Raw genomic sequence first — 19,742 nt, 5'->3', positions numbered from 1 at the left:
CTGTTACTTTATCGCAATTTGTGTTTGTGATTTGGTATTTCGAAGGGCTGTGTTTAGGGGTCCCTTCCAAATACTGAATCAATATGGTATCTATTACTGTTTTGTGAATGAATTCTGATCACAAAACAGTAATACTTTACCACCAGTTTAAAACTGGTGGTAACCCATTCCAAAGGGGAAGTGGTCCCCAAGGGACACGTTTGCCTTTGAGAATGCAAATGAAATATTTTTAAGAGCAGACAAAGGTCACTGTATATTCTTAGAAAATTAAACTAAAATGTTTCATTTTTTCATATTACAAAAATCCATTTTCATTAAGGAAAATTGGTTGCATTTCAAGAAATAAAAAAACTGCTTTATTTAAAAGCAATCACAGCCATGGTGGTCTACTGACCTCAGTAGGCCACCATCCCTGTGATGGTGTTGATTCTAACAGGTTGCACATTTCCACCTACCTTATTAATATTCATGAGGTAGGTCTATTTGTGGCCCACTCTAAATGAAACTCAATGAGTTTTATACATTAGCAATAATGATTTCATAATTGCGATCCTAATGGTAGTACATTGGGCCTTAAGATGTGTTCAGATGCTTCAAAGGACTGACAGAAAAGAGAAGCATACAATTTAAGGAACACATTGGAAGTTTGTGTCGACTCAGCAGGATGAGCAGAGAAACAGCTAGTTTGGCATGAACAGTCATTTAGAGAACCTATATATGTATAAAGTGTTATATGGAACACAAACAGAGTCTGACATTCGGGCATATTTACTAACAAGTCACACAACGCAACACGGCAAGGCAAGTTGCTGCACTGAGTGAACGGGAAAGCCGCAACGCATCATATCTATGAACATACGATGCTCACCAGCTCTCTACCTGCACTGGGGCCCTTGTGGCTGCCCAGCACAAACTCAGAAACCCTCACAGCATAGTGAAAGGGTTCCTGCCTTCTAGTGACCCAAATCCAACACAAAACCTTAGTAAATGTCCCCCTTATTGTTTTTATTGAGCAATATTTCTAACCTGACGCCGAACACTCCTTGTCTGCGCACAACTATCAAATTTATTGAAAACACTCTAGCCTTTTTTGCCAACAACAAATGTACATAAAATAATACAAAAGCCAAACTCAGCAAATTACACTACATTATTACTTTACAAAACTCTATGATGTGAAGGCTTGTGAAAAGACCGGATAATCAGCGAACAACAATTCAGAGCCAGCTAGCGCTGTGTCATAGGACACTCTCCTGGACCACCTCAAAAGATCAGCATGCTTCTATTAGTGTTTAATTTGTCAAGTATTGATGCCTAAGGTTTTTCCCAGTCTCTCACAGACCCCTGACCAATTCTGGGATTGCCAAATACCAAACGCACAAAAAGTGATGGGAGGAATGTTTGCCATTAGACTAACCACTTGCAATCTCTCGGGTGGCATTCAAAACCATTTTCTTGGCCCACCATGCCTCTTTAAATTAGACCCACCCATATGCAAATCGGCATTTGTCCTGTTTCAATATGAATAGTTCAGCCTGAGCTGCCAAGCCAGGTCCCCTCTGAACTAAAACACAAGCAATCCAAGACCATGATTGCTGAGTACCAACACTGTGTATTCTTGATGTCACCTCACGCCTCTTTCATTCAGGACCAGTCACACCCTACCCCTTTATTTCATTCTTTTAGTACTTTTTCATCCCTGCTTTGTCCCTTTATCACCATTTCTCTTGCTCTGGGTCAAAGTCTGATGAGTAAAAGTTGATGATGGTCCCCAAAGTCAGTGCCGATGGGCCCCACCTGCAACATAAGCTGGAATTAAGAACTCGTCCCTATAGTGCACAAAGAGCGATAACGTCTTATAGTCCCTAGCCGCGTGGGAGTCTCCTACAATACCATAGCAGAATTGAAGTCTCCTTCAATCTCTAACAAAGTTGTAGTCCCTTACAGTCCCTTGCAAAAAAGCAGCCCCCTACGATGCACAGCAGAGTAGGAGCATCCAACAGTGGCCTAGGAGATTAACACCCTCCAACCATGTTCAAAAAGCTTAGCTGCCTTCCAACAGAATAGCAGCCTCCTACAGTGCCATAAAGAAGAGGTGCCCTCCTCTGGTGCCCTTAGAGATGAGCACCCTCCTTTAATGCCATAACAGAGCAGCAGCCTCCTACAGTGCCATAAAGAAGAGGTGCCCTCCTCTGGTGCCCTTAGAGATGAGCACCCTCCTTTAATGCCATAACAGAGCAGCAGCCTCCTACAGTGCCATAAAGAAGAGGTGCCCTCCTCTGGTGCCCTTAGAGGTGAGCACCCTCCTTCAATGCCATAACAGAGCAGTAGCCTCCCACAGTGTCCCTTCAAAGTAGTAGCCTTCTACAACACCCTAACAGCATATCATCTCTCTACAGGGAGTGACCTAACAGAGCAGCAGCCTCCTACATTGCCAAACAGGACGAGCCAGGCAGGACTGCAGAGCCCAGGCTCCATCAAGGCCACATCATCTCCCGTCATGCCTGGAGGTGCATCATTTTAGCCCAGAAGCCCGCTGTGCAGGATGCCAAACAGGATGAGCCGGGCTGGACTTCTGCTCCCAGGCTCCATCGAGGCCACGTCACCTCCCCCGTCGCTCCTGGAGGTGCAAAATAGCGACATTTCTCCTATTATTTTACTCTGGAACGCCCCCTTTGCATCTCATTAGAGATGCAAGGGGAAGCGTAGAGTAAAAGGGTGCTAACATGCCAATTTGCATTTTAGCACCCTGTTGTTGATAGGGTGCTAGTTTTATCTCTGCTTTTTTGGCTTTTAAAGCCAAAAAAGCAGAGATAAAGCCCCTGTTGATATGCCCCCTAGTCTGGAAGTGAGTAGAAGTGGGGTAATTTCATGCTCCGGGCTCTAACAAGCAAATTCTTAAGATTCATCTGGGAGGAGGGGAAAATTTGAGCTTAAACAAAATCTCCTAGAATGTAGCCTGGCTAGCCCTAAATTTAGGAATGAAAGATGGCTCCAATTTATTAGATCTTATTACATTATTTGTGTCTAGGAGACATTGGAGACCGACAGCAACCTTTTTCTTGAGGGTTATAAAGCCTTTTTTTGCCCGACAGTAGGGTCAAGTATGGGAAGAGCTAGGGGTGGATAATTTATTTTTTTATAGATTGGAGGCTTTGTGGAGCTGTGAAGTATTTAAAGTGGGATTCTAAAATTGCACAATGGCTGACAATTGTGATGGTTAAATCATTTTGTTTCACTTTAATTAATTTTTACAACGCAAAACAAAAGAACTATGGTCCCTCACGCTTTGAAGGTTTTCAGCATGGTGATTTGTATTTAGTGGGTGATTTTAATTGCCATCTTTGTTTGCAGTTATTATCGAATACACATGAGTGGGGCACGTGCACGATCAGGGATGCTTTGCACATGGAATACTCCGTGGAAGGACATGATCTGAATACTTTGTTAGCCACGTATGGTTTAATCCATACACATTGGGGGTGTTTTTTTTCACGGCAGAATTATAAAGGCAGGGGCTCAGCTACAACTTTTGATTTTCTTTTCATCTCCCCCCTGAAGTGGTTTGTATCTTCTTTCAAAATTCAGCACAGTCCTTTTAGTGACCAAAATACCCTGAATTTGCTGCTTGAACTCCCTGGCAGATGGACCATGCCCGAAGGGGGACGTGGCGTCACTGGTCGCAACTAATCAAGGGAAACGCTTGAGGTGAACACTATTGTTTTTAACCAAGCACTTTTTAGTTTGAGACAGCAGGAGATTTTTAACTGTTTAGATCTATCAGTATCGGGAGAAGAAATCATATATGCATTTTATTGTAATTGCCCAATCAGTCGCCAGTTTACTAACAGTCCCGGTAGCTACTGTTAGCTCTGATTCGCCTAAATGGTTTGACAGTGAGTGCTCTCGGGCCTTGCTTCAACTTAAGAAGGCCATTAAACAGATCCCACGTGGCAATGCCAGGGTGGCAACATGTTGCAGTAATTATAAGGGGGCCATTAAAGGGCGAAGCGCTTCCTCCAGAAACAAGCCTGGGAGGAGCTGACAGAAGCATGCAAAAAGAAGGATTGTACCCTTTTTTGGAAGGTTTTTAACAGCCCCTGTTATATAGACCCAGAGAAGCCAGGACTAGTTCATAATATCACCCCAGAATAGTGGAAGGACCACTTTGAGAGTGTGTATAACCATTGTTAAAGTGATGAACCTATTGTGGTTGGTATTTCTCCATCTAGTTTTAGAGCTTCTTCTTTCCATCTTGATGAGGTGAGACCTGGCATCGAGTGACTATCACGGAACAAGGCCCCTGGCCCCGATGGGATCCCTCTGGACCTTTTTCACAACAAAATAGAGGTCCTTCTTAACCAGGGTTTAAAATCTTGTGGTCCTCGGCACTCATTGTCACGATTTTTTAAGAAAAGGGACAGGAATAACCCTCACTGCTATCGCCCTCTATCACTCATTGATGCCACAGTTAAAGTCCTCGGACGCGTGCCTCTCAACAGGCTCTCTGTATGGGCGGACACTAAGCAAGACATCTCAGAGGTACAATATGGGTTTCGCATAGGTAGGTCAAATACAAACCAGTGCCTAAAACGTTATCTTTTTATAGCGAAATATACAATAGCTAAGCCTGGAGCTCTGTTCTTTGGTTTTATGGACCTTACTGCAGCGTTTGATCAGGTGACCCACCATAAACATTAGGCGTTGTAGGGTGATCTTGGGGTTGACCCTGCGATCATAAATATCTTAACGACCCTACATTTGAACACTATCGCTGCAGTTAGACACACTCAGGAAGGGAACATGACTGATTCTTTTGAATGTCCTAGAGGGGTATGACAGGGGTGTCTACTGTCCCCATTTTATTCACGTTATTTATTAATGGGCTGGAAGCATGCTTGAGTGCGTTACAAGCTAACAACCCCAGAATAGGCAGAAGATCTGTCCCAGTCGTATTATACGCAGATGATGCAGTATTGCTAGCACAAACCCCTAGAGGTTTGCAGGTTTTACAGGATGGTTTTGTGGCCTTCATGAGTGGAATAGACCTTTCACCGAACTTGTCAAAGTCGCATATAATAGAATTTGGCAAGCAGATCACGAGGAACAATACCTACAAAGTAGGTACTCATAGGTTAGAGAAGGTACTGACCTTTTCTTATTTAGGTATTTTATTTGAGAATAAGCTTAATTTTAAACTTTTGCAGGAGTGAAAGATGCTAGAGCCGTGAAAATCAAAGGGAGCAATTGCAAATGATGCACATAGACTGAGATCATCGTCACCTTGTGTAATAGTAAAATTGTATAATTCTTTCTGCATTTCAAGGGAGCTATGCGGCAGTGAGGTATGGGGTTATGCAGCGGCTAACACTCTCCAAACCACAGAAAATAAATACCTCCGAAGATTTTGGAAAGTGCCCCAGGCTATTGCTGCGTACACAGTACACGAAGAATTAGGACTGAATTATATAATAGACTGGGTGACGTTAAACCATTGCAATGTTGGAGGAAGATCTGGATAAGTCAGGAGGCGGGTTTTAATAGATTAGTGATGGAGGATTGACTATCACTGGATCATGGTTTAAAATCCCATGGTTAAAAAATGTTAAGGATACTCTCATAGCCCTAGGTAGAGCAGATATCTTTACACAACATGACACAATGAAATTACAGGATACACTTAGAGGGAAATAATTATGTTTTAAGCACTCCATGGCTTCTAGGGAGGAAAAGGGGCTATTAAAAACGTATGGTTGAAGTGCATGCCCTAGTAAAATCAGTATTGGGAATGGAGAATTATTTATTGATTTAAACAAATGCTTCTGATAGATTTTCAATTACACATTTTAGATTTAACCTGTTACATCATTTATTGGCTTCACATCCTGGCTTTTTTTGCGCATGTTGAAGGCAGAGGTCCCTGTGGATACCGTACACTTTGCCTTTTTTAACGTAAATATTTCACATATCCAAGGCATCTGTTTCTTAAATCACTTTTTAAAGAAATTAATTTTAGGGATATCCGTGTCGTCTTACTGTATCTCCAGCTCCTTCAACACGCCATTCTGTGTTGGTAACTTTTCAAGAGCTGCCCAAAGTCTAGATATTCTAGAGGTGACTAAAAAGGTGTTTTGTTTTTGTATACTTCATGTCCAGGATCATATTAGTGGGTTCTTTTTTCTGTCAACATCTAAAGTGGAAGGTGGTAGTGTATTGGGTTATTTTCTTGATGGGGAAGTGATTAATGTTTACATTATTTATTTGCGCATTTTGCACATGGTGTTATGCTGTAAACACATGCTCCTGTTGCTGATGTTTATTTTATTTTAACGTTGTCTCTTTTATGGCTGTGACTAATGCAGAATGAAGGTTATTACTATTATTACATTGTCTAACAGAATGGCAGCATACACAATTTCTTCAACAAAGTAGGAGAATCTCACCACGCCCTATCTAACTAGCACCATCCTGTAATAGCCTTACAGATTAGGAGGTTCTTACAGTACCCTAACAGAATAGCAGCCACCTACAATAACAGAGTAGTGGACTCCTACAATACCCTGACAGAGAGCGTGTCCAACCTCCAAAGATAATGGCTGCCAGCTAATGTGGCTCTGGAGTTTGACTCCTTGAATACCCCAACATCCATCCTGAAATCTGGCCCACACTGACATCTGGCATGTTGCAATGATGGGGCCATTATTAAGAGGGTGGAAAAGAGAGAGGCTTTCAACCGTGTGTGGATTCCTGAGCTCAAGTGGCAGCAAAGTCACAGTAAATCCGCAGCTTGAGAGACAGTGTGGCAGAGGAGGTTGAGATGTGGTGACCCATAAAGGGCAGGTAAGAACTGTTCAATGATGGACAAAACACATTGTGGAGCCCGGGCCCACAGTCCTCAACCTGACTGGTTGACACCCAACTCTGAATGGCAGACTGGCTGTGAAGCCAGGGAAATTATCCGGCCCACCCACCCCGAGTTGTGACTGTTGCAAAACACTCCTGACACATCTACTGAGTGGGCCACAAGACGAACAAAGTCACTATGAAAACAATCATTGGACATGCAATAGGTCTTGCACTTGTTTGAGTTAGAGCTAATGGCATTGTAAATGTCAATGCTTTTTCCCAGTGTGTTATGGAGTGTATATGGCGTGTAGTGAAATTATCTTGGTTGTATTGTATTAGCTGTTCTATTGTGTGGTATGGAATGGATTTCTGGAGAGGGGATTATGTGGTATGATGTGCTGTGGAATTATATGGAAGACTGCATTAAAATTACTCCTGTCTGTGGAATGTAGTGTTGCTGGTGGCAAGGATTGAGCTAATAATCTTTTTACAGAGAAAGAGCCTTATTTAGAAATCGTCTGGTGCGATATTTTCAGTACAGACGTGGCAGATATCCAGTCTGCCATGTTACACATGAAGTACACTTCATTATAGCTCTGCCACTTGTAATACTGGGGGTGGAATATCCACCATGTTTGGGACAGAGTATCCTCCTACCAGACTATAAATAAGGGCCAGAGTCTTTCATTTCTGCTGCAGAATAATATATTATTCTTCCCATTTTTGTGATTCTCCATACACATGACACTTCTTCACCATGTTAATGTCAAAGTGTCACAGCTGCACAATGCTGGGGGGTTCTTAACAAACCGCCACCTGTCTGTAATTGTCCAACAGCTTTCAGGCATGTCTGACTGTAGCTTGCAAATGCACTTCGAAAGTAACTTTGGTTTAAATTGTGATACAATTCTGGGCAGTTCCTCAATGAAGATATGCATCCCTTTATGCTGCTTGCATCTTCAATTAATGTTGCCATTTGCTTAACTCCCCTTCCCAAGTAATCCCTTTGCTGTCTGCAACTCCCCCACCACCCTGTTTCCCACACCCCACCCTCGTGCCCTCCACACCCCACCCTCGTGCCCTCCACACCCCACCCTTGTGCCCTCCACACACCAGCATTGATCTTACCCATAATCAATGCCCTTATTTGTGCAATATATAATCCATTGGCGAAGGGGTAGTGGAAGAGTCAGTGGTGCGGGAGAGGCCTGAAAACAACCTCTGGAGAAGGGACTTATTGAAAGGCAGCAAGAGCTTGCAACATGAGTCTGCTTTCAATCCAAATGAAAGTATAAGAATGATCACACATTGTTTGTATTAGTTATAAAGCTGCATAATAGCACTGTGAATTAAATGTGGTCACCATTAGGCCCGGGTGGAGTTTGTGGCGTTTTACTCCACGTAACACAGAGACGTGCCAGAAAAACTCAGCCACACTCCACAGAGTTCCACCAGCGGCAGAGTCTCTTAAGTAGCATTGCTTGCACTGGTTTTTAGCGCCAGGAGTTTGCAGCACGAATGGCATTGCATTTATATTCTAGTCGAACGGCAGATTCCTCAACAGGAATGGCAGATTTCTCAGTACGAGTGGCCAAGGCCTGCAGCAACATCCGTAATGAGAAATCTTGTGGGGAGGAGGTCTAGTGTGTGATTTTTTCTCATGAGTGCTCGCCAACTTACCGATGGTGAGCAGCTCGAGAGAAAAAACTCTGTCCCATCTCACTTCGCAGAGTTTTTAAGAACTCAACACTTCGCGCAAATCTCCACGAACTGCACCGGTGGAGTGGAATTCTTCACCCTCCCCTTGTAACTACCCAGTTCAACTCCACTGCATTTGGGTTAAAGTAAACACAAACTGCTACAGAAATGTTGAAGAAAGAACTTACTTTCCATCGCCCCTGCGATGGTATTTGTGGAGTTGTCTTCCAGGCATACCTTCATTGTAGGCAAAAAAGCAGATGCCTGCTTTGGCCCAGGAGGAATACTGAGTGCACAGTGATCAGGAAGCACTGACGTCTGTGCCTGATGATACCCCAGGGGACTGCTGAGTGTGGGCTCGATCAAAGCATTTTGAAGCACGTAAAAAAATACGATCCGAATGAAGTATAAATTGCTTTTCTAGCCCAATAATGATTTAAACATCACCTTAACAACAAAAAAACAAAAAACTAAACACTACAGGCCGATTCAGAAAAGTAATCTGAGACAAATCCTTAATTTACGACTTTCGGTACTCAAAGAAGGCATTTAGGAGTACTAAAGTTAGGATTTTTTCTCAGTTAATCTTAACTTTTGGTCTTAAGTTAAACTTAAGAAAAACGTAAGTTTAACTGAGACAAAATCCTAACTTCCTCACCATTTCTTCATACTAGGCAAAGCTAGAATCAGACACATACTCACCATCTTTTTCAATACCTCAGTTGTCACAGCCACCATCCCAGAGGACTGGAAAGATGCATGAAGTCAACACCCTACCAAAAAACTCTTTGGCAGACCCAGCAAGCTCAAAAACATCTAGATTCAGCAGCAACCACAGCACGGAAACAGCCCTCATCATTGCTACCGGTGACAAGCAAGCCCTATTCTACAGAGGAAAGACTACTGTTTCACAATATTTTCGAATCAATATTTCTGTCATTCGGCTGCTAATCATCTTCTGCATGACTACCAGTCTGGCTTCAGCTCATGCTGCAACATGGAAACCACCACCTTACACATGCTTGATGAAAAACCCACTCAGGTGCCCCAACGGACTCCTGCCCACCGCACATATTCCACAAGGCCGCAGCCGCCATCGCACCCGAACTCAGACTGACCATCAACGCGTCCTTCATGTCCGGCATCTTCCCAGAAAACTGGAAACGGGCAGAGGTTAAACCACTCCTCAAGAAATTTACAGCTGACTCAACTGACCTGAAAAACTATCGCCCATCTCTCTCCTCCCTTTTGCAGCCATGGTCAACGAGAGACTCGTGAATACTCAGCTGACGACCTTCATCGAAGAGCACTCCATCCTTGACGCATCGCAGTCTGGTTTACAAGGCAACCACAGAACCGAGACCGCCCTTCTCACCACCAACGACGACATCTGCATGCTACTCGACCAGGATCACACCGCAGCCCTCATCCTCCTAGACCTCTCTGCAGCTTTTGACACCGTTTCACACTGCACACTCGCAGCCAGCCTTCATGACGCGGGGATACAAGGAGCCGCCCTCAACTGGATCCAATCCTTTCTCGCCGGCAGAACCCAGAGGATCAGACTCCTCCTTTCATCTCCAAACCAACCGAAATCGATTGCGGATTACCTCAAGGTTCTTTGCTCGGTCCCATGCTCTTCAACATCTACATTGGTCCCCTCGCCACCATCGTAAGACAGCATGAGCTCAGCATTGTATCCTACGCTGATGACACCCAGCTCTATACCTGTATACCTATACTGTTTGTCTTTGATTATTCTATATTTATAATTAGTGTAATATCTTTGCTGCTAACAAATGGTATATCAATTTAAATTCTGTATATAGAATGCTTTTATGGTTTTAACTAGCCGAATAAAGTACTTTTTTGACTTTGGCACCCAGCTCATCCTCTCAGTCGCTAAGAAACCCGAAGACACCAGACTCCGCTACCAGGAAGGAATGAAGAATGTGGCAGCCTGGATGAAGGACAGCTGTCTGAAGCTTAAAGTGATACGCAAAAGTTTTCCTAACCAGAATCACCTGCAAACCTCAAATTTCTGTGTGGAAAAGTTGTGGGATCACCGGGCTCTCACAAATTTCCTACCTCCCTGCGTTTCCCCAGGTCTTCAGATAAAAATGGTTCCTCACTCATGTGGATGTCCCAAGTACCCACGACAGGCTAGGGCCAAAACCATATTATGAAGACATAAAAATTAACTATCACAATACAAACTGATTTTGCAGGGGGCGCTCCTGAATTTTGGACCCTGGCTCAGCGGCTATGTAGGTAAACCTACCAAACCCACATATTTCTGTAAACTAGTCACCATGGGGAGTCTGGGGAGGTGTTGCTTGCTTGGATCCCCAAAGGTTGTCCTACCCAGAATCCCCTGCAAACCTCAAATTTAGCTGAGAAAATCGAATTTTTATCCAATTTCAGTGTGGGAAAGTTGCGGGATCACCAGGCTGACACAAACTTTCTACCAACCAGCATTCCCACAGGTCTCCCAATAAGAATGGTACCTCACTCGAGACAGGCAAGGGCCCAAAACGTATTATCGACACATCAAAATTACCCAGCACAAAACGACCTGGTTTTGCAAGTGGGGGCACCCGGGCTCAGCGGCAGTCTAGGGAAACCTGCCAAAGCCATACATTTATGAAAGCTAGACACTCGGGGGAGTCTAGTGAGGTATGCTTGAGTGGATCCCCAAAGGTTTCCTACCCAAAATTAACCGTGGGCAGAGAGCTCTGCTTCACCCGTGGAGTGTGCGGTGTTGTGCTCCCGAATGCGCAGATCATCGTGAAACCAGGGAGGAAGGCAACCCGGGGACGCCGCAGGTAAGGTAAGTGTTGATTTTTTTAACCTTTAAAGTATATTTAAAGTAATTCTTCCTAGGGCTGGTGGAGGCGAGCGGTGGAGCAGAGCGGAGTTTCCATGGAGTTGGTCTCCAACTCTGTGGACCTCCGTGTAGTGCCGCTCTGCCCAGGCCTACCCAGAATCCCCTGCAAACCTCAAAGTTAGCTAAAAATATCACTTTTTCTCAGATTCCTATGTAGTGAAAGTTGTGGGATCATCCGGCTGATAAAAATGTCCTACCACCCAGCATTACCCCTGGTCTCCAAATAAAAATGGTACTTCCCTTTTGTGGGTGGGCCAAATACCTGCTACAGACAAGGGCCCAAAACATATTTTCAAGACATCAAAATGACCTATCACAAAACAGCCTGGTTTTGCATCGGGGGTCACCTGGGTTTTTGTGCGGTGCCCAGCGGCCATCTAGGAGAACATACCAAACTTGCACATTTTTTTAAACTAGTTACCCTGGGGAGTCCAGGGAGTATAGCTTGTGTGGATCCCCAAAGGTTTTTCTACCCAGAAAACCCTGCAAACCTCAAATTTAGCTGAAAAAATCTAATATTTTTCATATTTTTGTGTGTGAAAGTTGTGCAATCACCAGGCTGACACAAATTTCCTATGACCCAATGAACCCCCAGGCCTTCTGATAAAAATGGTACCTCCCTTGTGTGCTGGGCCAAGTACCCGTGACAGGCAAGGACCCAAAACATATGGTGGAGACATCAAAATTGCCTCGTTTTGCAAGGGTTGGCACCTGGGTTTTTGGCCCCAGGATCAGCGTCCATTTAGGGAAAACTACAAAGCCCAAACATTTCTGAAAATTAGACACCCGGGAAGTATAGGGAGGTATGGCATGCGTGGATCCCAAAAGGGTTTCCTACCCAGAATCCCTTGCAAACCTCAAATTTGACTGAAACTGTAATATTTTTCTCAAATTTCAGTGTGGGAAAGTTGTGGGATCACCGGGCTGACAAAAATGTCCTACAACCAAGCATTCCCTCAGGTCTTCTGATAAAAATGGTGCCTTACTCATGTGGGTGGCCAAGTACCAGCGGGAGGCAAAGAACCCAGAACTCATTGTGGAGACATCAAAATGACCTGTCACAAAATGACCTGGTTTGTCAAGGTTGTCACCTGGGTTTTTGGCCCCAGGTTTGGCAGCCATCTTGAGAACTAGCAAACCCATACATTTCTCAAAACTAGACATCCTGCAGAGTCCAGGGAGGTATGGCTCGCTTGGATCCCAAAATATTTTCCTACCCAGAATCCCCTGCAAACCTCAAATTTAGATGAAAAATTCAAATGTTTATCAAATTTTTGTGTGGGACGGTTATGGGATTACTGGGCTGACACAAATTTCCTACCATCCAGAGATCCCCCAGGTCTCCTGTAAAAATGGAACCTCTCTTGTGTGGGTGGGCCAAGTACCCGTGACAGGCAAGGGCCCAAAACATAACGTAAAGACATCAAAATTACTGATCACAAAATAACCTGGCTTTGCAATGGGGCACCCAAATGTTTGGCCCGCGCTCGAAGGCAAACTAGGGAAAACTACCAAACCCACACATTTCTGAAAACTAGACAACCTGGGGAGACCAGTGAGGTATGGCTTATGTGGATCCCCGAAGGTTTTCCAACCCAGTATCCCCTGCATATCCCAAATGTAGCTGAAACCTTCACATTTTTCTCAAATTTCTGTGTTGGAAATTTTTGGGAGAACCGGGAAACATAAATTTCCTACCACCTAGCATTCCCCAGGTTTCCTGATGAAAATGGTACCTCACTTGTGTGGGTGGGCCAAGTACCCACGACGGCCCAAAACATATTGTGGAGACATCAAAATTACCAATCACAAAAGAACCTGGTTTTGCAAGGGTGGGCACCTGGGTTTTTTGTACCGGGCTCAGCGGCCATCTAGGGAAACCTACCAAACCCACACATTTCTGAAAACTAGACTACTAGGGGAGTCCAGGGAGGTATGGCTTGCGAGGATCCCCAAAGTCTCCTACCCAGTTGCATGATCCTGCATGGAAGCACGATGCAGTGGGCATGTTGCATCCCCAGCGGGGGCTCAAAGGTGATGCCTGTGATTCTTGAAAGGGTGTCCCTGAGAAATGTTTTGGCATATGGTCCTCCTATTGATTCTGGGAAACCAAAAAAGTGGATATTGTGTCCATTCCTTCCAGTCGACAAATTACTGCTGATATTTCCTGCAGGATGCGGTCAATGGTTTCGCCCTGCATAGAGTCTGTTGAGGTCTGAGGTGGGTTGTCTGTCGGGGGAGTGGCACCCTTTGTGGCCATGATGCATTGCTGCTTGAGTGCTTAAGTGCTTCCATAAACAGGAGTTGCCGTGAAGACTTGCTTGTATGCTTGCCAGATGACATTCACACTCAGATGTAGAGTAACACTCTACTCCTCCATGCTGTTGGACCTGTTTCCCACAAAGGAAGGCAGACGAGGCAGTGGTTAGAAGTCGGTTTCCTCTGGGTCCTGGACGGTTGCACAGATGGAGTCAGGGGGGAGTGCATGCAGGCTGTTGTGAGGTGCCCCACAACTTTCCTTGAAGAAGGACGATGAGGTGGCACCAGGACACAGATTACCTCCAGGGTGAGGGTTGCTGGAGAGAAGGCCGTGATTGCTTTAGCACACCTGTAGAATGCGGGAGTGAGGTCCCCTTGTCTGGCTTTTCTCCCTAGGTATGCTGTTGTGGCAAAACCCAGTACTCTAGCGGGGCTGTAAGGTATGCAGCATGGATACCAGGATGGCAGGCAATCTGAGGATAGTCAGGCTGAGACATGGACTGCCTTGCCCCTCTCCGAGTCCACCTGTGGGCAGGCCATTATGTGGAGATTTGCAGATTGTGGTGTGCCAAGGCATAAATGGTAGAGCTGCAAAAGGCCGGTAGGAAGGCAAACATTTCAATGGTAGTGTCCTTTTAAGTGGGGTCTCTTGGGCCATTTTAGGATGAATGTTGCGGGTGTGCCACAGGGCCTCTGGGAATGTGTTAGTCCCGGTGACAGGCCTCATCCACCTTGGTGCTGAGATGCAGGTCAGGAATGGTGGAGACTGGTGGCTGCTGGTAGTAAGTGGAGGGGAAATGAAGAAATATCACCAAGCCATCATTCCCCCTGGTTCTGCTCCTCACCTGTCTGGATACGTAGAGGCTCAGGCTGATGCAGGCCTCCAATGAGGAAACAAGTCCCCTCCAAGCGGTCCGAGGTTGCATCGGCAGAAGGGACTCCCTCCTTGGACCTCCGGGTCCCTGCCCATCCTGCGGTGTGCTGCGCATGGCCCCGGTGATCCCTTGACGGGTGAACGGGTGAGTTGGGGCTTCACCAAACCCACTGGCACAGACTTGGGTTACAGCGCCGTAGGCCGGTATCAAGGTCACAGGCACCAGGTGCGCATGTTGTATGCTGCAAGGGGTGGGATGCTGGCAGTGAGATCTGGAAGTGGCAGCAGGGCCGGATCTGCAAGCAAGGGTCCAGAGTTTGCACATCACCCAATGCCTCTGGGTTCCTGCCCAACTTGCGGTGTGGTCCAGGGCAATTCATGGACCCAGTGGTCTTTTGCAGGTGAGGTGGGGCTCTGTCAAAGACTTTAGAACAGTTCCAGGTGTCACCGCTGCTAGCTGGTTCTGCGGGTCACAGGTCACAGGTGTTGGTGCTGCGCAAAGCAAGGGGTGGGCCAATGATGGTGAAATCTGTAGGTGTCGGCAGGTCCAATTCTGCACTTAAGGGCTGTGGCTTCTGCTAAACCTCTAGGCCTTGCTTTTGCACCCTTCCCGGTTCCTGCCTAGCTTGTAGTGTGGTCCGGGGCCATGCTTGGGCCCAGTGGTTGCTTGCGAGGCATGGCTTCATCAAAGCCACTGGCACCGTGTCTGGTTTTACCACTTCCGGCTGGTCCCATGGGTCACAAGCCCCAGGTGCACGTGAAGTGTAAAGCAAGGGGTAGGCGTCAGGCTGTGAGTTCTAGAAGTGGGGGTGGGACCGAAACTTCATGCAAGGGCCAAATCTTCTGCTGTACCTCTAAGCCCTGCGTCCACACCTAGCTGCTGGGATGTCAGGGCTCCGACACACCAATGTGCGTCCCGTTCTCTGCTGCCCAGACATGGGTCCCGTGCTCTCCATGCCACTGGAATCAAGCTATCCTGGCTAAAGTGGGGTGAAACCCCAAAACCGGTCCTAGGATGCTTAGGAGGACCTGGCTTGGCAGTTTGGGCTGGACTGTTCCCATGAGGCACAGGGTCAAGACTAATTTGCATATAGCTGGGTTCAAACTGGAACGGCATGGTGAGCAAAAACACGATGGATTCAGGCCCAGATCTCTGTACTGGGGTGAATGTATGACATTGGTCTGCATTCTGTCCATCAACTGTTGTTTTTGCATTCGTCACCCCGAGTGGGAAGAGTATGCCCAGACGTGGGTCCCGTGCTCTCCATGCCACTGGAATCAAGCTATTCTGGCTGAAGAGGGGTGAAACCCCGAAACTGGTCCTAGGATGCTTGTTTCCAGTCCAGGGAGGACCTGGCTTGGCAGTTCGGGCTGGACTGTTCCCATGAGGCACAGGGTCAAGACTGATTTCCATATAGCTGGGTTCAAACTGGAACAGCATGGTGAGCAAAAAAATTATGGATTCAGGCCCAGATCTCTGTACTGGAGTGAATGTATGACATTGTTCTGCATTCTGTCCATCAACTGTTGTTTTTGCATTTGTCATCCGGAGGTCCGAACAGAGGAGGAAGAATGCATAGTGAGCCCCCAGCTATGTTGAGAAGGCCACTGTCTCTGTTTGGGGGCCCATCTTGGAGCGGAGCACACAGCTTAGGTGGCCATCTTCACTAGTGGCCAGACCAGGCCCCCTCAATTTCTATTACTTACATTTTTTTTTCAAGTATTGTTAATTATATATTTCATTTCAATATTTTCATTTAAAAGTATTTTCTTTCTGTTTTGCCTTGATTGATTCATCACCCATCCATTCATCCACCGATAGCGCACAACAGTGAAACAGCATTGTTTTTGTAGATATATAATTCCATTTCCTCCTGGACATCCTGGCCATGGTGCACTTTAGAGTAGACATTTTAGCATCATTCATTTGTGTAATTATGATGATTATTCCATTTACCCCGGACCACATTGCATGCAATAGGTACACACACTAACCTCCATTTTTAAAGATTACTATTCCATTTACCCATTCAGTGCCACAGGCATCTCCTTTTGAATATATGTACATAAAGGAAAGAGCTTGATCAGTCTGTATATTGTGTGTTATTCTGATGGGGAATTATGGTATGGTGGTGTTGTGGTTTGACTTTAAAGTGGTTGATATTAACTAAGTAAACAAAACACCCACACTAATATTGCATTTGTCTGTACTAAGTCAAACTGCAAACAATACCACACTTCACACTCAATATTTATCTTGCTTGTTTACTTTTAGGTGCACAAGAGAACATACATAATCACTTGCAGTACTGCCAAACAGAAAGCCTGTTCAGTGACATCACATCAGTCCTCCAATCTCTTCTGCTTGTGCAGCTTAGTGCAACTGTAAACCGAGAGCTTTAACATTTCCCCAAAGAAAGATACTTCCAAAAATGTGATCAGTGAGAAGAAGCAGCTTTCCATCAGTGGCGTGCAGACCCAAATCTGTTTTTAGACAGCCGTGTCGTGTGCCTGCCGCATCGGCCTCCGGGAAGCAAGCTGAGAGCAGCACTCCTGCATCAACAGCACCACCCCAAACTAACCCCTGGACCATGTCAGGGAGGCAGCAGCTACAATCTTGTCAAAGAGCAGTGACATTGAATTGAATTTGTCCCTTATACAAAGTAGTACACAATCCCTTTTAGGAAACAGAGGAAAGTGGACAGCAGCCGCAGCCAGGGATAGTGCATGTGTCTGATGTTGGAGCAGAATAGGAGGATGAGCTTCCTTCCGAGTAAGAACCTTCTTTTTTAGAATCATTGGCTCCTAGATCTCCAGCAAGGAAAAGGAACGGTGCTACTACACTATCTTTTCCAATCACCACTTCTAATGATGATGATAGGGACATGGATTGGACCCTGGCAGAGTCCAAGAGACATCAGGAGAGGCAAAGGAAAAGTGAAGTTCCTGAAAGATTTTGAATTATAGCATGGGATGATGAGGAGGATAACAACGATGATCCAGTCATTGTGGAAGGTGAAACAGGGTAGTCTGAAATCATTCAACCTGCTCCCTAGAGATGTGACACATGTAGCACAACCAGCTCCCATATTTACAAAGCCCCAGCTAAGACCTGCACCTACCCCAACCTCAGTAGTCACTGCAGAGAAGCAATCCAAATTGATGACGTACCTAGCAACCTCCAGTTTTCTTCAGGCATTGGCAGTGGCACAGTGGAAAAGTACATCTCTCCAGTTTGGGGCTTTTTTTTGGTTAGCAAGGAGAGGGAGGGCACTGCAGTATGCAACATTTGCTCCAAACAATGTTTGGCAAGGTAAGCCCGGTGCACATTATGGTACTGGAGGACAAATGACCCATTTGAAAAGACACCACACAGTCAAGTGAGAAGAGCACCTTTAAAAAATGCTGAACATGGTTGTGGTGGTGAGGAGAGCCCTGGGACATCACCAGAAGTCCAATCACAGTAGAAGGAAATGAGAGGAAGAAGAGGGTGACATCTTCATGGAAAGCAGCTGTGTCCCCAGCAGTGTGCCAGCAGTATCACCCACCACTTTGACTTCACAATGGCACCAGCATAGGAGTGAGATGGAGATACCAAGACATCCAGTGACTGCCCCACCAGGATGCACATTAAGTCTACCACCACCATCTACTTCCCAAAAGACACCTCTATCAGTTACCCCCCCAAACAAATATTTGGGCTGCTATTATGGGCATGTTTATGCAGGAGGGTCCCTATGAGCTGAACATTTGTACAATAGGAAGCTGGCAAAAATGTTAGTGCTGGACCTCCTTCCTTTTTCTTTTGTGGAAGGAGGGGTATTTGTAGCAGTCATCTGCCTGAAATGGAAGGTACCAATTCGGACCTATTGTGCCAGAGTTGTTGTTCGAGCACTGCATCACGATGTGCTGCAGTTGGTTTGACAGGTTTGAGGCAAAGTGTTGGTCACACTATCCACCTGATGACAGACATGTGGACCAGTTGTTAGGTGACTGAATAATTGTGCATCACTGCACACTGCATCTCTTTTGTGGAGGTAAAGCAAAAAATATCTGCAGGTCTTGGCCCTGAAGAAGGTTTCAAAATCGTTCAGCGGCATGCAACAGTACCCATGCTCGCCATGTGGAAATCCCATACAGCTGTAAACATCTTGGAATCACCTAACAGCAAGATGTATGAATGGTTGTGACCAAGAGTTCTCAGAATTGGATTTGTTGCCATGGACAACGGCAGTAACATAGTCACGGCCATGCCAGACAGAAGCTCTTTCCGGGTACTGTGTTAAGCCCATTGCATCAACGTGGTGGTGCAAGACTTCCTCAAAAAGGAAGACATGGTCAGCAACATAATGACCACCTGCAGAAGAATCTGCACCCATTTCAGCCATTCTTTTAATGCCCAGAAGCAGCTGCGGATTATTCTGTGTGCTAATAGAGCACCAGTTAAAGTCCTGATACAGGAGGTGCCATTAAGTTGGAACTCAACATATTACATGTGGCAACATCAGTTTGAGCACTACAAACTGATCAATCATTCAAAGAGGAGGGGATGCAGTTGGGAAAACTATGACCGTGGATGCAGAAACATGTGTCATAGTCAAATTATTGAAACAGATGCTATTCCATTTTGAGGCTTTCAAGTCGGAAGTTAGCACAGAGGAGAGCACGATGGACCAAGCTATCTTTTTGTTGCATCTGCTACAAGACCAGGTAAAGAAGGTGTCTGAAAGGTTCACCCCGCAGGTGTGGATGAAAACACAGAAGCGCATGCCTTGGTTGAGACCTTAATTCTTCGTTTGGCTTGTATTTCAAGGCTGCAACATGACATCATCTCATCCAAACAGTGCATCTGTGCAATGTTTTTGGTCCGAGTGGTTGGAGATAATTTTTTCCCTGGAGGTGATTGACCTTTACAAACTTACCGAAAATGAACCTGTATAATCCATTCCTATGATCCTTTTTTTCATCATCTAAGATGGTTGCCCCGGTCCAATGATTGATTTACAAGACTGACAAATTCTAATCTGTTGCTGGCATCAGAGTGTGCATATTGTACTTACCGCTGTGCTTATATTGGAAGAGGTAACCATTGCACCAATGAGTCATTGAATTTTCAAGTGATTGTGACTAGTGATGACTGAGTATTCATGTTGTGGCAGACGATGAGGAAGTGTGTTA

General features: G+C 45.5%; 1 protein-coding gene across 1 annotated transcript in view; it reads right to left on the bottom strand.

Moving 5' to 3' along the window:
* Nucleotides 1-13,691, bottom strand: part of LOC146788729 (vomeronasal type-2 receptor 26-like) — a 192,494-nt gene extending 178,803 nt beyond the window's left edge. The window contains exon 1 of the mRNA XM_085630948.1: nt 13,587-13,691. Coding sequence (XP_085487074.1) covers nt 13,587-13,691 — 105 coding nt within the window. The remainder of the gene's footprint in view (nt 1-13,586) is intronic.
* Between the last annotated feature and the right edge of the window lie 6,051 nt (nt 13,692-19,742).

Source organism: Triturus cristatus, chromosome 10, assembly GCF_964204655.1.
Source record: "Triturus cristatus chromosome 10, aTriCri1.1, whole genome shotgun sequence".
NCBI lineage: Eukaryota > Metazoa > Chordata > Amphibia > Caudata > Salamandridae > Triturus > Triturus cristatus.
The sequence above is the reverse complement of the archived record's forward strand: the minus strand, read 5'-3'. Positions and strand labels throughout refer to the sequence as shown.